This window comes from Manis pentadactyla, chromosome 3 (genome assembly GCF_030020395.1).
Source record: "Manis pentadactyla isolate mManPen7 chromosome 3, mManPen7.hap1, whole genome shotgun sequence".
NCBI lineage: Eukaryota > Metazoa > Chordata > Mammalia > Pholidota > Manidae > Manis > Manis pentadactyla.
The window spans coordinates 106,855,547-106,875,947 of NC_080021.1; the positions used below are offsets into that span (position 1 = coordinate 106,855,547).

Consider the following 20,401-nt stretch of genomic DNA (forward strand, 5'->3'; position numbering starts at 1 on the left):
TGGCACATAGTAAGCAGTTAATAAATATTTGTTAAATGAGTGAATATTGGATTGATATAGAAGCTGCATAAAGGTTGTCATACTGTGGAGTTTAAACATTGTCTTTAAGTCATTCTCCTGAGAACTGTTTAATTTGTGTTACTGCTACTTCCTCCATACAAAGAGGAATGGCCAAATTTACTCAAATTTGGAACATGTGATTTAAAAAATAATTATAGTATAGGGTTTGAGCTTTTGGCTCTTGAGAAAATTGTGCAAATGTAAATTTAAAAAAATACTGTATTCTGACTTCTTGTCTGGATAAGGGAGTAGACTCATTTTTCCTTGCTCTTCCTTGATAAGTACAGTGATTGATTTTGGATAAGTATAATTATAAAATAAGGTAAAAGTAATGTGAAAAATAACTCTGAAAGGTGAAAAGAAGAAAACAAACTTAGGTTCTCCCAAGACTGGAGTTGCAAGACATCTTTAAACCTCTCACCCAATAGAAGATGACCCAGACTTGGGTTTCCTGACCTCCAACCTAGCAACATCAGGGAGTCTGGAATGACTCATTCCTAAATCAGTTGGAACTGGAGTTCTGCTGACAACACCAGGCATGTCTGATACTACCAGATAGGGCAATAAATAGGGACCCTCACTGACAAGTATCCAGAGAAATCATCTACTTTCCTGCCATGTCTGAGACTCCTCTTGCTGAAAGATACTGGGCAGCCAAAGAGCATCAGCAAGGGGGGATCTCAACACACAGTACCTGACCCAGGAAGCCTTTTTATCACCATGGGCAGGAAATCCCCTTGCCCCAACCTGTAGGCACCCAACTTGACCTAGCCTGGGGAAAACTTCTTCCCCTTCAAGTAGCACCATCAAGGACCTTTGGAAACTTAAGCACCAGATAAGCCAAGCAGACTAAAATAACTGCAAAGGCTCTGAAAATTACCTGTCAGTGGAAACACAGACCAAAAGGTAGGCCAGGACTTGCATGCTAAACATAAACATAATGCCTCTGAAAATAAAAGGTTAAAATAGGACTCAGTGTCTTCCAACATAAATGACAAAATATCCAGGATACAATCTAAAATCACCTGTCATACCGAGAACCAAGAAAAATCACAACTTAAATAAAAGAGAGTCAACTCATGATACCACCAAGCTAAATCAAATGTTGGAATTATCTAAAGCAGCCATCACAAAAATGCTTCAAAAAGTAATTACAAATTCTCTTGAAACAAAAAATAGGGTCAACAAAGAGTTAACAAAAAGAAGTTTTTTTTTTTAAGTTAACAAAAGAACCACAATGGTGCATGCATTATATCCTAATTTCTTAAAAAAAAGAAATAATGGTAATTATATAACTGAAAAACGGAACAAGCAAAATAAAAATCTCATTAGATGGGTCCAGTAGTAGAGTGGAAATAACAGAAGATAGAATCAGTGAAATCGAAAATAGGTTTATGCAATCTGAATAACAGAAGAAAGAGAGATAAAAAGAAACCTTAGTGACCTGTGGGATAGTAACTAAGGACCCAAAATTCATGTATTTGCAGTCCTAGAAGTAGAGGAGAAAAAGTAGCTGAAAGAATGGGCAAAGAAATAATGGATGAAAACATCTCAAGTTTAGGAAAGGATATAAATGTGCAGGTTCAAGAAGCTGAATCCTAAACAGGATAAACTGAAAGCAATCTATGCCAAGACATATCCTCATGTGAAAACTAAAAACAAACAAAAAAAAAGCAGCCAGAGAGAAGTGGCACATTACTATAGGGAGAATGCAATTTGAATGACAGCATATTTTTCATCAGGAACTATGGGGGTCAGAAGGATGTGGCACAACATTTTTTCAAGTGCTGAAAGAAAAGAATTGCTAGCTTCAGAAGTGAAGGGAAACTAATGATATTCTCAAATTAAGCAAAACTAAAAGTATTTGTTGCTAGTAAACTTACCCATGAAGAATTGCTAATGGATGTTCTTAAAACCAAAATGAAACAATAATAGAGGACATCTTGGAGCATCAGAAGGGAAGATAGAATAATGGGAAGCAGAAATATGGATACATACAGTAAGCTATGCTTCTCATGAACTTTATGAATCACATCTGGTGATTATAATACCATTTGATGCTCAAAATGATGATATTTAGAAGTGGGGAAGGTTAAGGGATCCAAATGGACATGAAGCTTCATTTCACTTAAAGGAGTAAAATGCTGATAACAGTTGACTGTGAAAGTCATGTATGTATACTGTAATACCCAGAGCAACCACTGCAAAAGCTATACAAAGAAATGCACTCAAAACCACTATAAATAAATCAAGATGGAAATCCTAAAAAATGTTCAATCAATCCATGAGAATGCAAGAAAAAGAAAGCAGAGGAATAAAAAGCAGAGGAAACAGAAAATAAATAATTAAATGGAATACAAGCTCTATCTTCAAAAATTATCTTTTATATAATTGGTGGAAATACACTAATTGAAATACAGGGATTGGCAGAGTGCATAAAAATGATTTAATTCTATGCTATTTACAAGAAACTTCAAATTAAACGACCTAGGTAGGTTGAAAGTAAAAGGATGGTAAAAACAAGACCCGCAAAAGGAGTCTTCCTTAATGATATAATTCAAAAAACAAAAGTTTATAAAAAATGAGATATTAAACATAGCAAAACTAGAAGCAGATTAAATGCCCTACAATAAAACAATGGTACAATAAGTAATTGTGAAACCAACCAATAAAACATTATGCAATGATGAAGCCACTTTGAAACAGTTTAGCAGTTCCTTAAAAAGTTGAGTTACCATATGACCCAACAGTTCTATCCCTAGGTATATACGGAAGAGAAATGAAACAATATATCCACACAAAAAGCCATACACGAATGTTCATAGCATCATTATTCACAATGGCCAAAAAGTAGAAACAAATATTATGTTTATCAATTGATGAATGGGTAAGTGAAATGTGTATATCCATTCAATAGATTCAGCCATAAAAAGGAATGAAATACTGATACATGCTACAACATGGATGAATCTTAGAAACATTATGGTAAGTGAAAGAAACCAGACACAAAGGAGCACATGTTACATAATTTCATTTTATATGAAATGCCCAGAATAGACAAGGTAGATTAGTAATTTCCAAAGGAAGGGGAAAGAAGGGAATTGAGAGGTACAGGATTTCTTTCAGGGTGATGAAAATGTTCTGGAATTATACAGTGGTGATGGTGGTAGAACTTTGTCAATAGGCTAAAATCTATTTAATTGTTCACTTAGGATGAACTTCATGTTGTGTTAATTGTATGTCTGTTTCTGTATGTCTCTGTGTTACTCTTTCCTTATATAAAAAACTTCATGTAGTTTTTTACAGTTATGGTTGTGACTGTATAAGTGGTAAGTGACACTGAATTAGACTCCTGTGTCTAAAGCGAACAGGAAGAAACACAATTTTATACATGTATATCCTTTGATAATAATTATGTGAAATTATTCATCTGAAATAGATTGGAATAAAATAATGTTAAAGTAATTGAATTCCAATTTTTCTTGTTTATACTTTGCAAATGGAAGGTAGTATAGTAGTTATATTATTATTATAATTAAAAATATCCTCTCATTTAAAACCAATACAATATTCCAAGTCCCCACCATAGAATCTTATTATTGTAAACTAGCTTGCAACTCACTACTTTATTTGCATTCAGATGGCATGTAATACAGTCTCCTTCCCAGGGTTTTTCCTCCAGGACAGAGATTGTATTTTACCCTATATTATCTACTCAGTACTTTTTTAGATGCAGACAATAGAGAGCACCTAATAAAAATTGTCCAATTAACCTGACTTGAATATGAGATGCTGAATATTGTAGCAGAATCATTATAGTTTTCCTTGACTTCGGGAATTTTGGGGATAATTCCGTCAGTCAATGCAAACAAGCAGAGCACATTAGATATTACAGAAAAAGTATTTAATGCCAGAATTGCATATAAGTCCAAGAAGATTGGTTATGCTCTCAACATAACCTAGAAATTGTTTACAAATCCTGATTTAGCAGTACTTTTGTTATAAATATAGCCCAGGCCACTATAAAAAAATACATGGACAAAGGCTTTGGTTTTTACAGATTTTAGAAAATGGCACTGAAAAAGGCTGAGAGCTGAGGTCATCTCATCCTTCTTTCTGCTGTTAATGGAAGCACCTTATATCTTCCCATAAAGATCTGTGTAACACTTCAATGAATAATCCCCTGGGAATGATGGCTCTTTGTAAGGCATCTGCCTTGTTAAAATATTACTCCCATCATAAATCACATCAATGAAGCGAAGCCTCCCATTACCAGATGAAGATTCCTCTGTGTACTGCTTCTATTTGTCTCTTTCCAATTAAAAGTAAGAGGCAGAGTTCTGCATGTCAAGTATCCAAAAATTCTTACCCCTACTCAGTGGTGACATGCTCACCTCACTTGCTCTCTTCCTCTCATCAAACACAAAATATTACACAAATGCATCCCCCCCTTTTGAAAAGATAGGATCCAATACAAGTTACAACTGTTTACACCTACATTTCCATAGTCACTCATACTGAAGTGGTGTTGCAGTCTGGCCTTTTGATGGTGTCTAAACCTTTCACTTCATTGCTTTTTTCAGGGAATTTTAGGAGTCACCACGTACAAAACATTTTGTTCTTTTTAGGTTATCTTGGAAAGGGATGTCAGGAAGGTTTACTGATGGTCTTCATCAAAGTTATCCTCCACTTCACTGCTTCACACCTTCATGGAGATCAAGCTTGGATTAATCCAACAGGTGTGCTGAAATCCTGGTGTCAAGAGCTGCTAGAGGTAGAGAAAGATGTGTTGTGTTTCCTCACTGGCTTTTGGAGCCATTAATCCTAGCAATTTATGTTTCCTCTGCCATGTGTCCTTTAACTAGTCCTGTCTCACAGAGGCACAAGACCCCCACTACATATTTTGTTTTCAAGCATGTGACGTTAGCTTGAGTGAGCATGTGTGTGTGTGTACAAGTGCCATTAGAACCCCATGCTCATCTAAAGCCCTATTCCTCTGTTACTTTCTACCTCTAGAAATGAATTTTTTGATTATATTTTCTTGTTTTAAATTTCTGATTATATTCTCTTTGTAGGGAATATTATAGTTTAAAACAAATCTGAACCCTTCTCACCCCAGCAAAAAAACAAAACAAAAACAGAAAAGTCTTCCAAACTCCCAGTAATGTCTAACTACCTTCTCAGAAAAAATCTCTGCCAAACCTGAATTATTCAAATGGTAATGATTAACTCATGATCTTTTTCATTCTATTCAAGGGTAATTGCAGTCATGTAGTAATGAGCTTGGAAAACAAATGCCTGGATTATGTTCCTGAGTCAAGACTACACTGCATTCAAAAAGATTAGCTCTCTGCTGTAGTGGTTTGGTAATTTTCTAGGAGGTAATGCACTTCACGTGAAATGAGCAAATGAATAGTTTTAAACTTACATCAATTTCCATAATTATCTTATGTAATCCTTCATGGAAAAATGAATGGATAATTGGAGCAATATTGTGTTGCCCAGAAATTTGGTAGAAAATCACAAAACTAGCATATGTAAATGTACCTTTAAGCAACGTTATGTCACTGAAAAAGAATGAGTTGAGTGTCATAAAGGTTAAAACAGATCATTATAGTCAAAGATGTTTCCATTAATGACTAAAAACACAGATTAATTCTGCAGGGTTCTGTTTTAAACTGATATGAAAATGAAAAGGGACTGAAAAAAGCATCAAAGCCAGACTGGATTATAAAATGAGATGGGAGCTTGAATACAGGGCATGAGAGTCATGCCATTCTTCCTCCAAAGCCCCTCTTCTTTTCGATCCTCTTTCCTCATTCTCATGACTCCCACACTGATTCAGCCTCCAGAGAAGTTCAGCTGGTCTACCAGAAATATCACAGAAGGATTATTTCACTCAAGATGCAAGAGCAGCTCTCTATTCAATCAAAAAGCTTAAATGAAAATTCTTCAACCTGCCACTTAACCTTAATCAGAGCCTCACCTTTATTCAACCACCCTTCTCCAAAATGACCCTTCTGGACATACAGAAGTACTCTGTGTAAAGTCTTCCCAGAATAAGTTTGAGACTCAGTTGGTTTGGTACATGCTGTTTTCCTAATAGCATATTGGTATATATTTGTCCATGTACCCAAGATTTTAAAGTCAACTATGGATTCTATAATTTCTTGCTTTTAGTCATCCAAACCCAAGTGGTAGAAGAAGGAGAGATATTATTTTATTTATTTATGTGATAATAACAGTGTATATTTAGTGAACACTTCTTATGTACCAGAGACCAAATGTGCTAAACATTTTATACACCTTCAGTGCTGTTATTATTATCTTTCTGCTGATGAAGAAACAGGGTCACATGGTCAGGAAGTAATGGAGCTGGATTTTGAACCCATATGAATAAGCTTCAGAGCCCACATTCTTAACCCTTCAACTATATGGTCTTCTTTAGATGTGACTTTGAAGAAAAATCTGCAATGTATTCCACTTTGTATTCTTACCATTTTGTAGTATGGCTAATACAGGGTGCATACAGAATATCTGTGGAATGCATTCTGGATTAGAGTGGAAATAAAAGCTTTGCTGGTCAACTGAAGACAGGATTTCAGGTCTGTAGAATGTTTATGTTGGAGGAGGCAAGAGGGAAGGTTAGTCACCTCAGTCTGAAGGACATAGATGCTAAAACTATTTTAATTCGTCTTATTGAAGAGATTTTGAACAAGAAAAGCAAAGAGAATGAATGATGATGCTGTGGAAACAATAACTCGTTTTTATATAGCTTCCACTGAGTCATCATAAACAGTCTGACTAGTCTAATGGTCCCATCTAGAAGTGAGTAGGTGAGCTGGATGTAAAACTCCCTAACTCATCACCAAGAATTGGTCAGAACTTGGAAGAATATTTCTTTCTTTGCTTTCTAATGGGAAGGACAATTAGGAATTGTATGCTTAGATTGGGAATAGAGAAATTATCTTTAATTTGTTTAATAATAAACACATTAATTAAACAGGAAAATCCTGTAAAGAGGAAGTTCTTACTAAGGTCATGCTGGAGACCTTCTCTATTGCACTAAAATATTTGCAGAGTACCGTGATTGTTAGGAAAATATAATCATGAAAATAGTTATGTTCAAAGCTCAGAGAGGTAGAATTGTCCTTTGTGTTGGAAGGTTTTAACCCATCCTATTTCATCCTGTTCTGACACTGACAAGCATTTAACAGTGTCAAGCTTTCCCTCCACCCACACCCCAAGTTGTTAATCTTTTAATCCTTGGACTAATGTAACTTTAAAAAAAAGGTTTTTAACTGGAAATATCATTTATTGTCTTTATACAACAAACAATATATATTATATTAACATATTATCATTATGTAGTAATATATATAGGATACATATTGAAATAGGTATTGTAATTTATTTTTTGTTATCATTAATCTACAATTACATGAGCAACATTATGGTTACTAGACTCCCCCCATCACCAAGTCCCCCCCACATACCCCATTACAGTAACTGTCCATCAGTGTAGTAAGATGCTATAGAATCACTACTTGTCTTCTCTGTGTTGTACAGCCCTCCCTGTGCCCCCCCTACATTATGTCTGCTAATCGTGATGCCCCTTTTTCCCCCTTCTCCCTCCCTTCCAACCCGTCCTCCCCAGTCCCTTTCCCTTTGGTAAATGTTAGTCCATTCTTGGGTTCTGTGAGTCTGCTGCTGTTTTGTTCCTTCAGTGTTTTTCTTTGTTCTTATACTCCACAGATGAGTGAAATCATTTGATACTTGTCTTTTTCCGCCTGGCTTATTTCACTGAGCATAATACCCTCTAGCTCCATCCATGTTGTTGCAAATGGTAGGATTTGTTTTCTTCTTATGGCTGAATATTATTCATTCCATTGTGTATATGTACCACATCTTCTTTCTCCATTCATCTACTGATGGACACTTAGGTTGCTTCCATTTCTTGGCTATTGTAAGTAGTGCTGTGATAAACATAGGGGTGCATCTGTCTTTTTCAAACTGGGCTCCTGCATTCTTAGGGTAAATTCCTAAGAGTGGAATTCCTGGGTCAAATGGTATTTCTGTTTTTAGTTTTTTGAGGAACCTCCATACTGCTTTCCACAATGGTTGAATTAATTTACATTCTCCCTAGCAGTGTAGGAGTGTTCCTGTTTCTCCACATCCTTGCCAACATTTGTTGTTGTTTAGCTTTTGGATGTGGCCATCCTGACTGGTGTGAGGTGATATCTCATTGTGGTTTTAATTTGCATTTCTCTGGTGATTAGTGATGTGGAGCATCTTTTCATGTGCCTGTTGGCCATCTGAATTTCTTCTTCAGAGAACTGTCTGTTCAGATCCTATGCCCATTTTTTAATTGGATTATTTGCTTTTTGTTTCTTGAAGTGCATGAGCTCTTTATATATGTTGAATGTCAACCCTTTATCAGATATGTCATTTATGAATATATTCTCCCATACTCTAGGATGTCTGTTTGTTCTACTGATGGTGTCCTTTGCTGTAAAGAAGCTCTTCAGCTTGATATAGTCCCACTTGTTCATTTTTGCTTTTGTTTCCCTTGCCTGGGGAGATATGTTCATGAAGAAGTCGCTCATGTTTATGTCCAAGAGATTTTTGCCTATGTATATTTCTAACAGTTTTATGGTTTCATGACTTACATTCAGGTCTTTGATCCATTTTGAATTTACTTTTGTGTATGGGGTTAGACAGTGATCCAGTTTCATTCTCTTACATGTAGCTGTCCAGTTTTGCCAACACCAACTGTTGAAGAGGTTGTTATTTCCCCATTATATATCCATGGCTCCTTTATCATATATTAATTGACAATATATGTTTGGGTTAATATATGGATTCTCTATTCTGTTCCACTGGTCTGTGGGTCTGTTCTTATGCCAGTACCAAATTGTACTGATTACTGTGGCTTTGTAGTGAAGCTTGAAGTTGGGAAATGAGATTTCCCCATGCTTTATTCTTCCTTCTGAAGATTGCTTTGGCTATTCGGGGTCTTTTGTGGTTCCATATGAATTTTAGAAGTATTTGTTCCTGTTCATTGAGGAATACTGTTGGTATTTTGATAGGGATTGCATTGAATCTGTAGATTGCTTTAGGCAGGATGGCCATTTTGACAATATTAATTCTTCCTATCCATGAACATGGGGTGTATTTCCATTTATTGGTGTCTTCTTTAATTTCTCTCATGAGTGTCTTGTAGTTTTCAGGGTATAGGTCTTTCACCTCCTTGGTTAGGTTTATTCCTAGGTATTTTGTTCTTTTTGATACAATTGTGAATGGAATTGTTTTCATGATTTCTCTTTCTGCTAGTTCATCGTTAGTGCATAGGAAAGCAACAGATTTCTGTGTATTAATTTTGTATCCTACAACTTTGCTGAATTCAGATATTAGTTCTAGTAGTTTTGGAGTAGAGACTTTAGGGTTTTTTATGTACAATATCATGTCATCAGCAAATAGTGACTGTTTGACTTCTTCTTTACCAAAATGGATACCCTGTATTTCTTTGTTTTGTCTAATTGCCATGGCTAGGACATCTAGTACTATGTTGAATAACAGTGGGGAGAGTGGGCATCCCTGTCTTGTTCCCGATCTTAGGTGAAAAGCTTTCAGCTTCTTGCTGTTAAGTATGATGTTGGCTGTGGGTTTGTGATATATGGCCTTTATTATGTTGACCTACTTGCCCTCTATATGCATTTCTTTGAGAGTTTTCATCATGAAAGGATGTTGAATTTTGTCAAATGCTTTTTCAACATCTATGGAGATAATAATGTGGTTTTTGTCCTTCTTTCTGTTTATGTAGTAGATGATGTTGATGGATTTTCAAATGTTGTACCATCCTTGCATCCCTGAGGTGAATCCCACTTGGTCATGGTGTATGATCCTCTTGATGTATTTTTGAATTCAGTTTGCTAATATTTTGTTGAGTATTTTTGCATCTATGTTCATCAAGGATATTGGTCTGTAATTTTCTTTTTTGGTGGTATCTTTGCCTGGTTTTGGTATTAGAGTGATCCTGGCTTCTTAGAGTGAGTTTGGAAGTATTCCCTCCTCTTTTATTTTTTGGAAAACTTTAAGGAGAATGGGTATTACATCTTCTCTAAATGTCTGATAAAATTCAGCCATGAATCCATCCTGCCTGGGGGTTTTGTTCTTGGGTATTTTTTTGATTACTGGTTCAATTTCCTTACTGGTAATTGGTCTGTTTAGATTTTCTGTTTCTTCTTTGGTCAGCCTTGGAAGGTTGTATTTTTCTAGGAAGTTGTCCATTTCTTCTAGGTTTTCCAACTTGTTAGCATATAGGGTTTCATAGTATTCTCTAATAATAATTTGTATTTCTATGGGGTCCTTCATGATTTTTCCTTTCTCATTTCTGATTCTGTTTATCTGTGTAGATTCTCTTTTTCTCTTAATAAGTCTGGCTAGAGGTTTATCTATTTTGTTTATCTTCTCAAAGAACCAGCTCTTAGTTTCATCGATTTTTTCTATTGTTTTATTCTTTTCAATTTTATTTATTTCTTCTCTGATCTTTATTATGTCCCTCCTTCTACTGAGTTTGGGCCTCATTTGTTCTTCTTTTTCCAGTTTCAATAATTGTGACATTAGACTATTCATTTGGGATTGTTCTTCCTTCTTTAAATAGGCTTGTATTGCTGTATACTTTCCTCTTAGAATGGCCTTCACTGTGTCCCACAGAAGCTGGGGCATTATGCTTTTGTTGTCATTTGTCTCCATATATTGCTTGATCTCTGTTTTAATTTGGTCATTGATCCATTGATTATTTATGGGTATGTTGTTAAGTATCCATATGTTTGTGAGCCTTTTTGTTTTCTTTGTACAATTTATTTCTAGTTTTGTACCTTTGTTATCTGAGAAGTTGGTTTGTACAATTTCAATCGTTTTGAATTTACTGAGGTTCTTTTTGTGCCCTCGTATGTGGTCTATTCTGGAAATTGTCCCATGTACACTTGAGAAGAATGTGTATCCTGCTGCTTTTAGGTGTAGAGTTCTGTAGATGTCTGTTAGGTCCATCTGTTCTAGTATGTTGTTCAGTGCCTCTGTGTCCTTACTTATTTTTTGTTCAATTGATCTGTCTCTTGGAGTGAGTGATGTGTTGAGGTTTCCTAAAATGAATGTATAGCATTCTATTTCCTCCTTTAATTCTGTTAGTATTTGTTTCACATTTGTTGGTGCTCCTGTGTTGGCGCATATATATTTAGAATGGTTATATCCTCTTGTTGGACTGAGCCCTTTATCATTATGTAATGTCCTTCTTTATCTCTTGTTATTTTCTTTGTTTTGAAGTCTATTTTGTCTGATATAAGTACTGCAACACCTGCTTTTTCTCCTTATTGTTTGCATGGAATATCTTTTTCCATCACTTCACTTTTAGTCTGTGTATATCTTTGGGTTTGAGGTGAGTCTCTTGTAAGCAGCATATAGACAGGTCTTGCTTTTTTATCCATTCTCTTACTCTGTATCTTTTGATTGGTATATTCAGTCCATTTACATTTAGGGTGATTGTGCATAGATATGTACTTATTGCCATTGCAGACTTCAGATTTGTGGTTACCAAAGGTTCAAGGGTAGCTTCTTTACTATCTAACCATCTAGCTTTCCTCTCTTATTAAGCTATTATAAACACAGTCTGATAATTCTTTATTTTTCTTCCTTATTATTCCTCCTCCTCCATTCTTTATATGTCAGGTGTTTTATTCTGTACTCTTTTGGGTTTCCTTTAACTGCTTTTGTGGATAGTTGATTTTATTTTTTGCCTTTAGTTAGTATTTTGTCTGCTTTCTTTGCTGTGATTTTGTTTTCTCTGGTGATAGCTATTTAGCCTTCAGAGTGCTTCCATCTAGAGCAGTCCCTTTTAAATACCCTGTAGAGATGGTTTATGGGAGGCAAATTCCCTCAACTTTTGCTTGTCTGGAAATTGTTTAATCCCTCCTTCAAATTTAAATGATGATCATGCTGGATACAGTATTCTTGATTCAAGGCCCTTTTGTTTCATTGCATTAAATATATCATGGCGTTCTCTTCTGGCCTGTAAGGTTTCTGTTGAGAAGTGTGATGATAGCCTGAGGGATTTTCCTTTTTGGGTGATCTTTTTTCTCTCTCTAGCTGCCTTTAATACTCTGTCCTTGTCTTTGATCTTAGTCATTTTAACTATTATGGTGTTTTTGTCCTTGGGTCCCTTGTGTTGGGGAGTCTGTGAGCTTCCATGGTCTGATAGACTATTTCCTTCCCCACTTTGGGGAAGTTTTCCACAATTATTTCTTCAAAGACACTTTCTATCCCTTTTTCTCTCTCTTCTTCTTCTGGTACTCCTATAATGTGAATATTGTTCCATTTGGATTGGTGACACAGTTCTCTTAATATTGTTTCATTTGTAGAGATCCTTTTATCTCTCTCTGCCTCGCTTCTCTGTATTCGTGTTCTCTGATTTGTATTCCATTAACAGTCTCTTGCACATTGTTAAGTCTGCTCTTAAGACCTTCTGTTGATTGTTTCATTTCTGTTATCTCCCTCTGGATTTCATCCCTTAGCTCTTGCATATTTCTCTGCAGGTTCACCAGCATGGTTATGACTTTCATTTTGTATTCTTTTTCAGGATGTTGGTTATATCTATCTCCCTAGGCCCTCTCTCTGGGGTTGTCTGAGTGATTTTTGACTGGACCAGATTCTTCTGCCTTTTCATGGTGACAGAAGCGGTCACAGGCAGGTGGCGTGTGTGTCAGCTGGGAAAACAAAGTCCCTTTCTGCTTGCTGGTCACCTTGCCCTTCTCTGCTGCCTGTGCCATCTACCTGCATACTGGGAATACTCTGTGGGCTAATCTCCTGAGCTGCTGTGGGCGGGGTGGTCCTCGGGCTAGCCAGAGCAGTGGGGGGGGGTCACAGCTGTGCCTGGTGTGTTCTCCTGTGAGAATGGTGCCCCTTCATGCCTTCCAGATCTTGCTCTGGCTTCCTCAGTCTGTCCTGGTTAGCTGCGTGCTGCGAGGAGACTCTGGTGGTTGCTGTGGGCGGGCTGTTCTCTTGCTGCTCTGCAGCTGTGGCCAGTCAGCCGGTTTGCTTGCAGTGCCGGCTGGGGGGAATGAATGTCAGCTTGCTTATTGCTGTGAGGGGCTTCAGGGCTGCTTTACCTCCAGGGGGTTAGGGGGCCTGAAGATCCTCAAGATTCTCAGCCTGCTGGGCTGAGTGTGCCAGGATGATTTTGTTCATGTGTTAAACCCTTGTCTCTTTAAGACTTTTAAAGGACCTGCTTTTCTTTTGTCCCAGGGCAGCCATCTGTGGGGACCTATTTGCAGTTTTAGTCTGGGATTTTCCTTTTCCATTTCTCTTATATCCAGTACACCATGCAATGTGTGTCTGTGCTCCTGCTGCAGATTATTAGGGCTGGTTATTTAGCAGTCCTGTGCTTCCACTCCCTCCCCACTTTGGTTGTTTTCCTCCCGCTGGTGAGCTGGTGTGGGGGGAATTCTCGGGTCCCTCCCAGTCATGGATTTGTATCTTACCCTTTTTGTGAGATGCTGAGTTCTCGCAGATGTAGATGTAGTCTGGCTGTTGTACTGTATCTTCTGGTCTCTCTTTTAGGAATAGTTGTACTTGTTGTATTTTCTAAAATATATATGGTTTTGGGGAGATTCCGCCGCCCTACTCACACTGCCATTGTGAGACCCCTCCTTGTAATTTTTGAAACCATTGAGTCTATATGCAAAAGCATCCTTTTATTTCTCAAGATGGTTTCTATAGTAATCAATTCCCATCCTATCTTCCTAACTCTGATTTCAAATTTTTTAAATTGAAAAGTATACATAACAAAAAACTTACCATTTTAATCATTTTTAAGTTCAGTGGCATTGCATACATTCACATTGCTGTGCAATCATTACCACTATCCATCTCCAGAGCTTTTTTTCATTTTTTCCCAAGTGAAATGCTGTACCCATTAAACATTAAGTCCCCATTCTCCCTTACCCCCGCACTGGAAACTCCAGGTCTATGTCCTGCTACTATGAATTTGACTGCTTCAGGTTCTTCATATAAGTGGAATCATACAGTATTTGTCCTTTGCTGTCTGGCTTATTTATTTAGTATGATGTCTTCGAGGTTCATCCATGTGGCATGTGTCAGAATTTCTTCCCTTTTTAAGGCTGAATAATATTCCACTGTGTGTGTGTGTGTGATGCATTTTGTTTATCCATTCATATTTGTCAGCAGATACTTGGGTTGCTTCCACCTTTTGGCTGTTGTGAATATGCTGTTGTAAACATGGTTGTACAAGTATCTCTTTGAGGCCCTGTTTTCGGTTATATTGGGTATATACCCTAAAAGTAGAATTGCTGGATATGAAAATCCTATGTAACCATAAAACTCTTAGAAGACAACAGAGGCAAACATCTCCTGAAAATAAGCATGAGCGCCTTCTTCCTGAACCCATCTTCTCGAGAAAGGGAAACAAAAGCAAAAGTGAACTCATGGGACTACATCAAACTAAAAATTTTTTCACGGCAAAGGACATCATCAACAAAACAAAAAGGCATCCTACATTATGGGAGAATATATTTGTAAATGACATATCCGACAAGGGATTAACATCCAAAATATATAAAGAACTTACACACCTCAACACTCAAAAAGCAAATAACATGATTAACAAATGGGCAGAGGATATGAACAGACAGTTCTTCAAAGAAGAAATTCAGATGGCCAACAGACACATGCTCATCATCACTAATCTTCAGGGAAATGCAAATTAAAACCACAATGAGATATCACCTCACACCAGAAAGGATGGCCAGCATCGAAAAGAGTAAGAACAACAAACACTGGTGAGGATGTGGAGAAAGGGGAACCCTCCTACACTGCTGGTGAGAATGTAGCTAGTTCAACCATTGTGGAAAGCAATATGGAGCTTCCTCAAAAAACTAAAAATAGAAATACTATTGGACCCCAGAATCCCACTCCTTGGAATATACCCAAAGAATACAACTTCTCAGATTCAAAAAGACATATACACCCCTATGTTTATCACAGCACTTTTTACAATAGCCAAGATATGGAAGCAATGTAAGTGTCCATCAGTAGAAGATTGGCTAAAGAAGATGTGGTACATATATATAATGGAATACTATTCAGCCATAAAAAAGAAACAAATCCTACCATTTGCAACAACATGGATGGAGCTGGAGGATATTATGCTCAGTGAAATAAGCCAGGTGGAGAAAGACAAATGCCAAATGATTTCCCTCATTTGTGGAGTAAAACGATGAAGCAAAACTGAAGGAACAAAATAGCAGCAGACTCAGAGACTCCAAGAATAAACTAGTGGTCATCAAAGGGGAGGGGTGTGGCAGGGTGGGTGGAGAGGGAGGGAGAATGGAATTGAGGGGTATTATGTTTAGTACACATGGTGTGGGGGATCACGAAGACAACAGTGTATCACAGAGAAGGGACATAGTGGATCTCTGGCAACTTGCTGCACTGATAGACAGTGACTGCATTGGGGTATGGGTGGGGACTTGATAATATGGGTAAATGTAATAACCACATTGTTTCTTCATGTGAAACCTTCATAGGAGTACATATCAATCATACCTTAATAAAAAAAAAAGAAAATCCTATCTTTAATTTTTTGAGGAACCACATACTCTTTTATAGTGGCTGCACCATTTTGTAGTCTCACCAATAGTGCACAAGAGTCTGCTTTCTCACATCTTCACCAACACTTGTTATTTTCTGGTTTTTATTTGTTTTTTTTTATAATAGCCATCCTAATGCGTGTGAAGTGGTGCCTCACTGTCGTTTTGATTTGCATTTCTCTAATGGTTAGTGATGCTGAGCATCTTTTCCTATGTATTCTTTTTTTTCTGCCATTTGTACATCTTCTTTGTTGAAATATTTGTTTCTTTTGCCAATTTCTTATTTCAGTTATTTATATTTTGTTGTTGAGTTGTGGGAGTTCTTTATATATTCTGAATATTAACCTTTTATATGTATGATTTGCACATTTTTCCCCATTCCATAAGTTGCATTTTTAGTCTGTTGATAGTGTCTTTTGTTACACAAACATTTTTCTTTTTGAAATAGTCAGTGTATCTATTTTTTTCTTTCGTTGCTTGTGCTTTGGGTGTCATATCCAAGAAAATATCTACAAATCCAATGTCATGAAGCTTTCCCCTGTTTTCTTCTAAGAGTGTCATAGTTTTAGCTCTTATACTTAGGTACTTGATTCATGTTGAGTTAATTTTTGAATATGGTATAAAGTGCAGATCCAACTTCATTCTTTTGCATCTGGATATTCAGTTTTCTAGTAGCATTTGTTGAGGGGTGGCTGGTTCTTAAGCAAGGATTGTTTCAGTGGATGTTTCCGAAGCAGTTTGTTACTATTCCAAAGGTCAAACAGATAATGATTAAGTTGTGTACCACTTAGAGGTAGATTTTGACCTCTCACAAGTTGAAGAGTACTGAAGATCTGAGATCATTTACATCCCAAAGGAAGAAAAAAATAACATAGCCTTCTCAGGCAAAGAAGAAAGAACTGAAAAGGTACGGGTTATTTCACAGGTCAAGGTACATCTGCCTGGTTTGCTTTCTCCAAACTCTCACACTCGGTTGGAGAGGCCTCCCTCTTACCTGACTATCTAATAGGGTTGGTGGAGAATATGTCCTCACCTTTTCTTTGGAGTTTGGTTATTTTGTTAACATTTGCTGAATCTGATGGTGAAGCTGGAGAACTTGAACTGCAGAGACAAAAAAGAAATGCTGACCTCCAACAGTAAGTAGACACATAGTTATTTCAGCTGATGGGCTAGGGAAGTTCCTCAGTCTGTTTTCATCAACAGCCAGATAAGCAGGTGTGATTTTTCTTGAAAAAAACAATGATGTTAAAAATCAGTAGGGGACAATGTTTGGACTGATGTATGGAATTATCTTTCTATACACAAATTATTCACTTATCATTTTGAAAGTAAGGCAGGCATGCAATTATTAGGAGATATCTCTAGGGAATTTTCAAAGAAAAGAAAAGCAGCCAAACAGGAAGAATTTGATGTGTTGACCACAAAGTGAAGATGTATGCAGTCTGTAGTTTTTCAGTGAGAAACTTTATTCTTCAGATTTAAATATGATGTGTGCCAGTTACTATGCATTCTCTGGTTTGATTTATACAGGCCTCGAATTACTACAGAAAGGGGAAATTTAGTGTTTCTTACTGTGTCTGCTCGAAACATTGAATTTAGAACTGGATCCCTGGGAAAAATTAAATTAAACGATGAAGACCTTGGTGAATGTTTACATCAGGTATACATTGAAGTAATTTTGTGTATTTATAAGTGGTCACTTAATTAAACAGATCTATATTAATCTGGATCTAGAATCTTTAGCACAGGGAGGCAAGTCCTTGGCAGTGAGGCAAGTCCTTGTAAAGAGCAATGCCCTAGGGTTAATGATGCGTAAGTGTATAATGCTAGCAAAAAATGGCTTATGGTGTAGGCTTATGTTCTTTAGTCCAGGGAAGATACAGAGGGTGGTTCGGGGACTCCTCCATAAAGGGAACAGGAAGGAAAGGACATTAGAAATGTATAGATGTGATTAGTTTACTTGTGTTGCAAAGAAGTGGCCAATTATGCTTCTGCCCTATTGAGCATTTTTGGTGCTCCTCATGACTGTGTCACCCTGGTAGATCAGTGATAATTTTCAAAGCCAACATTATTCCCAGCTTACTATGGGGTGTCCACTGTGCCTAGACTTTATATGTATTGTCTCATCTAACCCTCACAGCTACCCGCTGAGCTTGGCTTTATTATTACCCATTTGTGAGGGAGATACCCGGAAGCCTACAGCCTGAGGGCACACAATAAATGGCTGAGCCAAGATTTAAAACCCAGTCTGACTCCAAGCCAGACCTCTCAACAAGCACTCTAAACTGTTATTATGAGGAAAAATACAAATGAAAAATACCTTGATATGTTGTTAGTAAAAAAGGTAAATGGAATTATGTGTGGCTATTTTAGCCTAATGTTTGTTTTACATGGAATTGTTTTGGTTTTTAGAATAATGGAAAAGATTTTAGTGCTTAAAATAGAATACTACTCAATGTTTAAAATTTTATTCCTGTAACATATACATTAGTTTTTTCACTAGCATTTCCTTTCTCCTCCTCCTTTATCTTTTTAAAATTAGATCCAGAAAAATAAAGACGATATTACTGATCTAAAAAAGAATACAACTGATCTACCTCAAAGTATTGCTAGTCAAATTCATCAGCTTAATTCCAAGGTAATTCTGACATCCACATCTCTAGAGCAAATGGGTTTTCCTTGATTCAACTTTGTAAGTAACCTTTTTGCAGAATGGTGTGGCCTCTTTAGAAGTACAGCACTGAAGTATGGCTTTTAGTTAAATGGTGCAGGTCTGGTAGAGGGTGTAGGTGGTGGTGGGCAGGAAGCTAGAAGCACCGTGGCATGGGCTTATTGCATAAGCAGGCCTTGTTCATGTTCTACAGCAACCTTCTTCTTGGCAAAGTGGATGGATCACTGTCATTTATGAAAAGTCCCCAAGTTACTGTGTATAGAAAAGCAATGAATCAGCTTATCAATGGGTTTTACTTAAAAAAAAAAATTTACTCTGTGGAAAAGGGCAGGATGGAAGCTTGGAAGGGAGAAAAATGAGGATGGAAAAGGCAGGGAAAAAGGAACAGGTAAAGTGAGCCCTTAGCAGGGGTATTAGGGAAATATGTCAATGGATGATATCATATGTGAAACGCCTTTGAGCCAACTAACTGATGCCTTTTCCTCCCCACTGCTAGCTGGCGGATCTTGAGAGAAAATTTGAAAGCTTACAGCAGGTAAGTCCCCTCATTATTAGATATCTAACATCTTTCACTGAAAATAGACAAAAATACTAATACAAGGATGATAGGTATTCTCATATTAAGATGGATGTATGATCAATATCAAGGACTTTGCTCTTTTCCTAAGTAAATTCTCATCAGATGAAGAATGTGTCTCAGACATAAGTGACCAGCCCCTGATGACTGGGCATGTGAGGCATGTGGGCACGTGCATTCTTCTGACTTGGAATTCAGACATCTGAGTGCCTTCCTCTTACACTGTCACTCTTTGACTATGTGATGGTAGGCTTATGTGTGCTAAACTTGTCAGCTAGTGGCCACCCAACTTGCTGATTCTGGCATCAAGGACTGAGTTTTGAAAGGCCAACCATCCCCTCTAACATTAAACTCAGAAGTCTGGGGTGGGGTATATCATAAAACAATCTAAATTTCCTTAAAAGTACATTTGCTGGTAATTTAATTGGAGCAATTTCTTAGAGCAAACTTCCATAACTTTACATGCTTGGCAAACTAGTCCTTACAATTTTTGACTTCTTACCCAATTTATAGATAGCTGGTGTTTTTAACACTTTCATGAAAACCATCACCTTCTATTCAGAGAAATTCATAGAATGTCCCCATATTTAAAATTTTGAATAAAAATAAGAGGATTCTTGGTTAAGAATCCCTGCTCTGTTATTCTTGATATGTTTTGATTATGCTTCAAGTGTCCTCTACTTTGGTGTTTTAAATTTGGTGAACATGTTCATGTATTCCTTTTCCCGACTTTGATAATAAATTGCTCCCTCAGCCTTTATCTTATTAGGAAGTAGCTGATGAATGAAAATGAGCAGGAAGCATACCTGTGGAGCAAGATACAGTGCTAGAGTTTCCAGGCTCTTGGAGGGCTTCACCATTCCTATCAAAGGCCAGGAAAGGGAGGCCACAGTCAGATTTTCCCAGACTGTCCTCCCAGTCCCCATCCCCCAGGAAGAGGTTTTAATGAGTATGAATGTGAGTGCCTTTATGCCTTTGCACAGGGCAAGTGCTTTTGGGCACTGCAGTCCCCATCATTCTCCGTTGTCTTCCTCCTACTGCTTACTGATTCCATTTCCTGCTGATGCCCCATAGGCTTTTGAGTTTTTAATCCCCAGACAGTGTTGCTTTTGTATGCCACAAGAATGTCTAATGAGTTTATGGTTAACTTTCTTAATGGTGTCCTTTGGTGAACAGGGCCAATTGTGGTACTGGGTCAGAGATAGAATAATGGAAGAAAAGAGTCTAGAAAGACACTTCCACATGTATGACCACCTGACTTAAGGCAAAGGTGGAGGGAATGGTCTTTGCAGTAAATGCACTGAGTCAGGTGGCTATGCTTTGGCCCTGTTTCATCTGTAAAATTAAGGGAACAGACTTGATTTTCTCTGTGAGTAACTGAATATAAAAAATGTAATGACTGATTTGCCTTTTTTTAATTTTTAAAATAGA

At 37.2% G+C, this 20,401-nt stretch overlaps 1 protein-coding gene across 3 annotated transcripts in view; it reads left to right on the forward strand.

Moving 5' to 3' along the window:
* The first annotated feature begins 16,191 nt into the window (after positions 1-16,191).
* The window catches only part of CUBN (cubilin), a 257,655-nt gene continuing 253,445 nt past the window's right edge, over positions 16,192-20,401 (forward strand). Inside the window, exons 1-4 of one of the 3 annotated variants that reach the window (XM_057498263.1) lie at positions 16,192-16,858; positions 17,253-17,382; positions 18,265-18,360; positions 18,890-18,928. In XM_057498263.1, the coding sequence (XP_057354246.1) occupies positions 16,746-16,858; positions 17,253-17,382; positions 18,265-18,360; positions 18,890-18,928 (378 nt within the window). In that variant the 5' untranslated portion in view covers positions 16,192-16,745. The remainder of the gene's footprint in view (positions 16,859-17,252; positions 17,383-18,264; positions 18,361-18,889; positions 18,929-20,401) is intronic. The other 2 variants (XM_057498265.1, XM_036889071.2) reach the window with 2 other exon arrangements.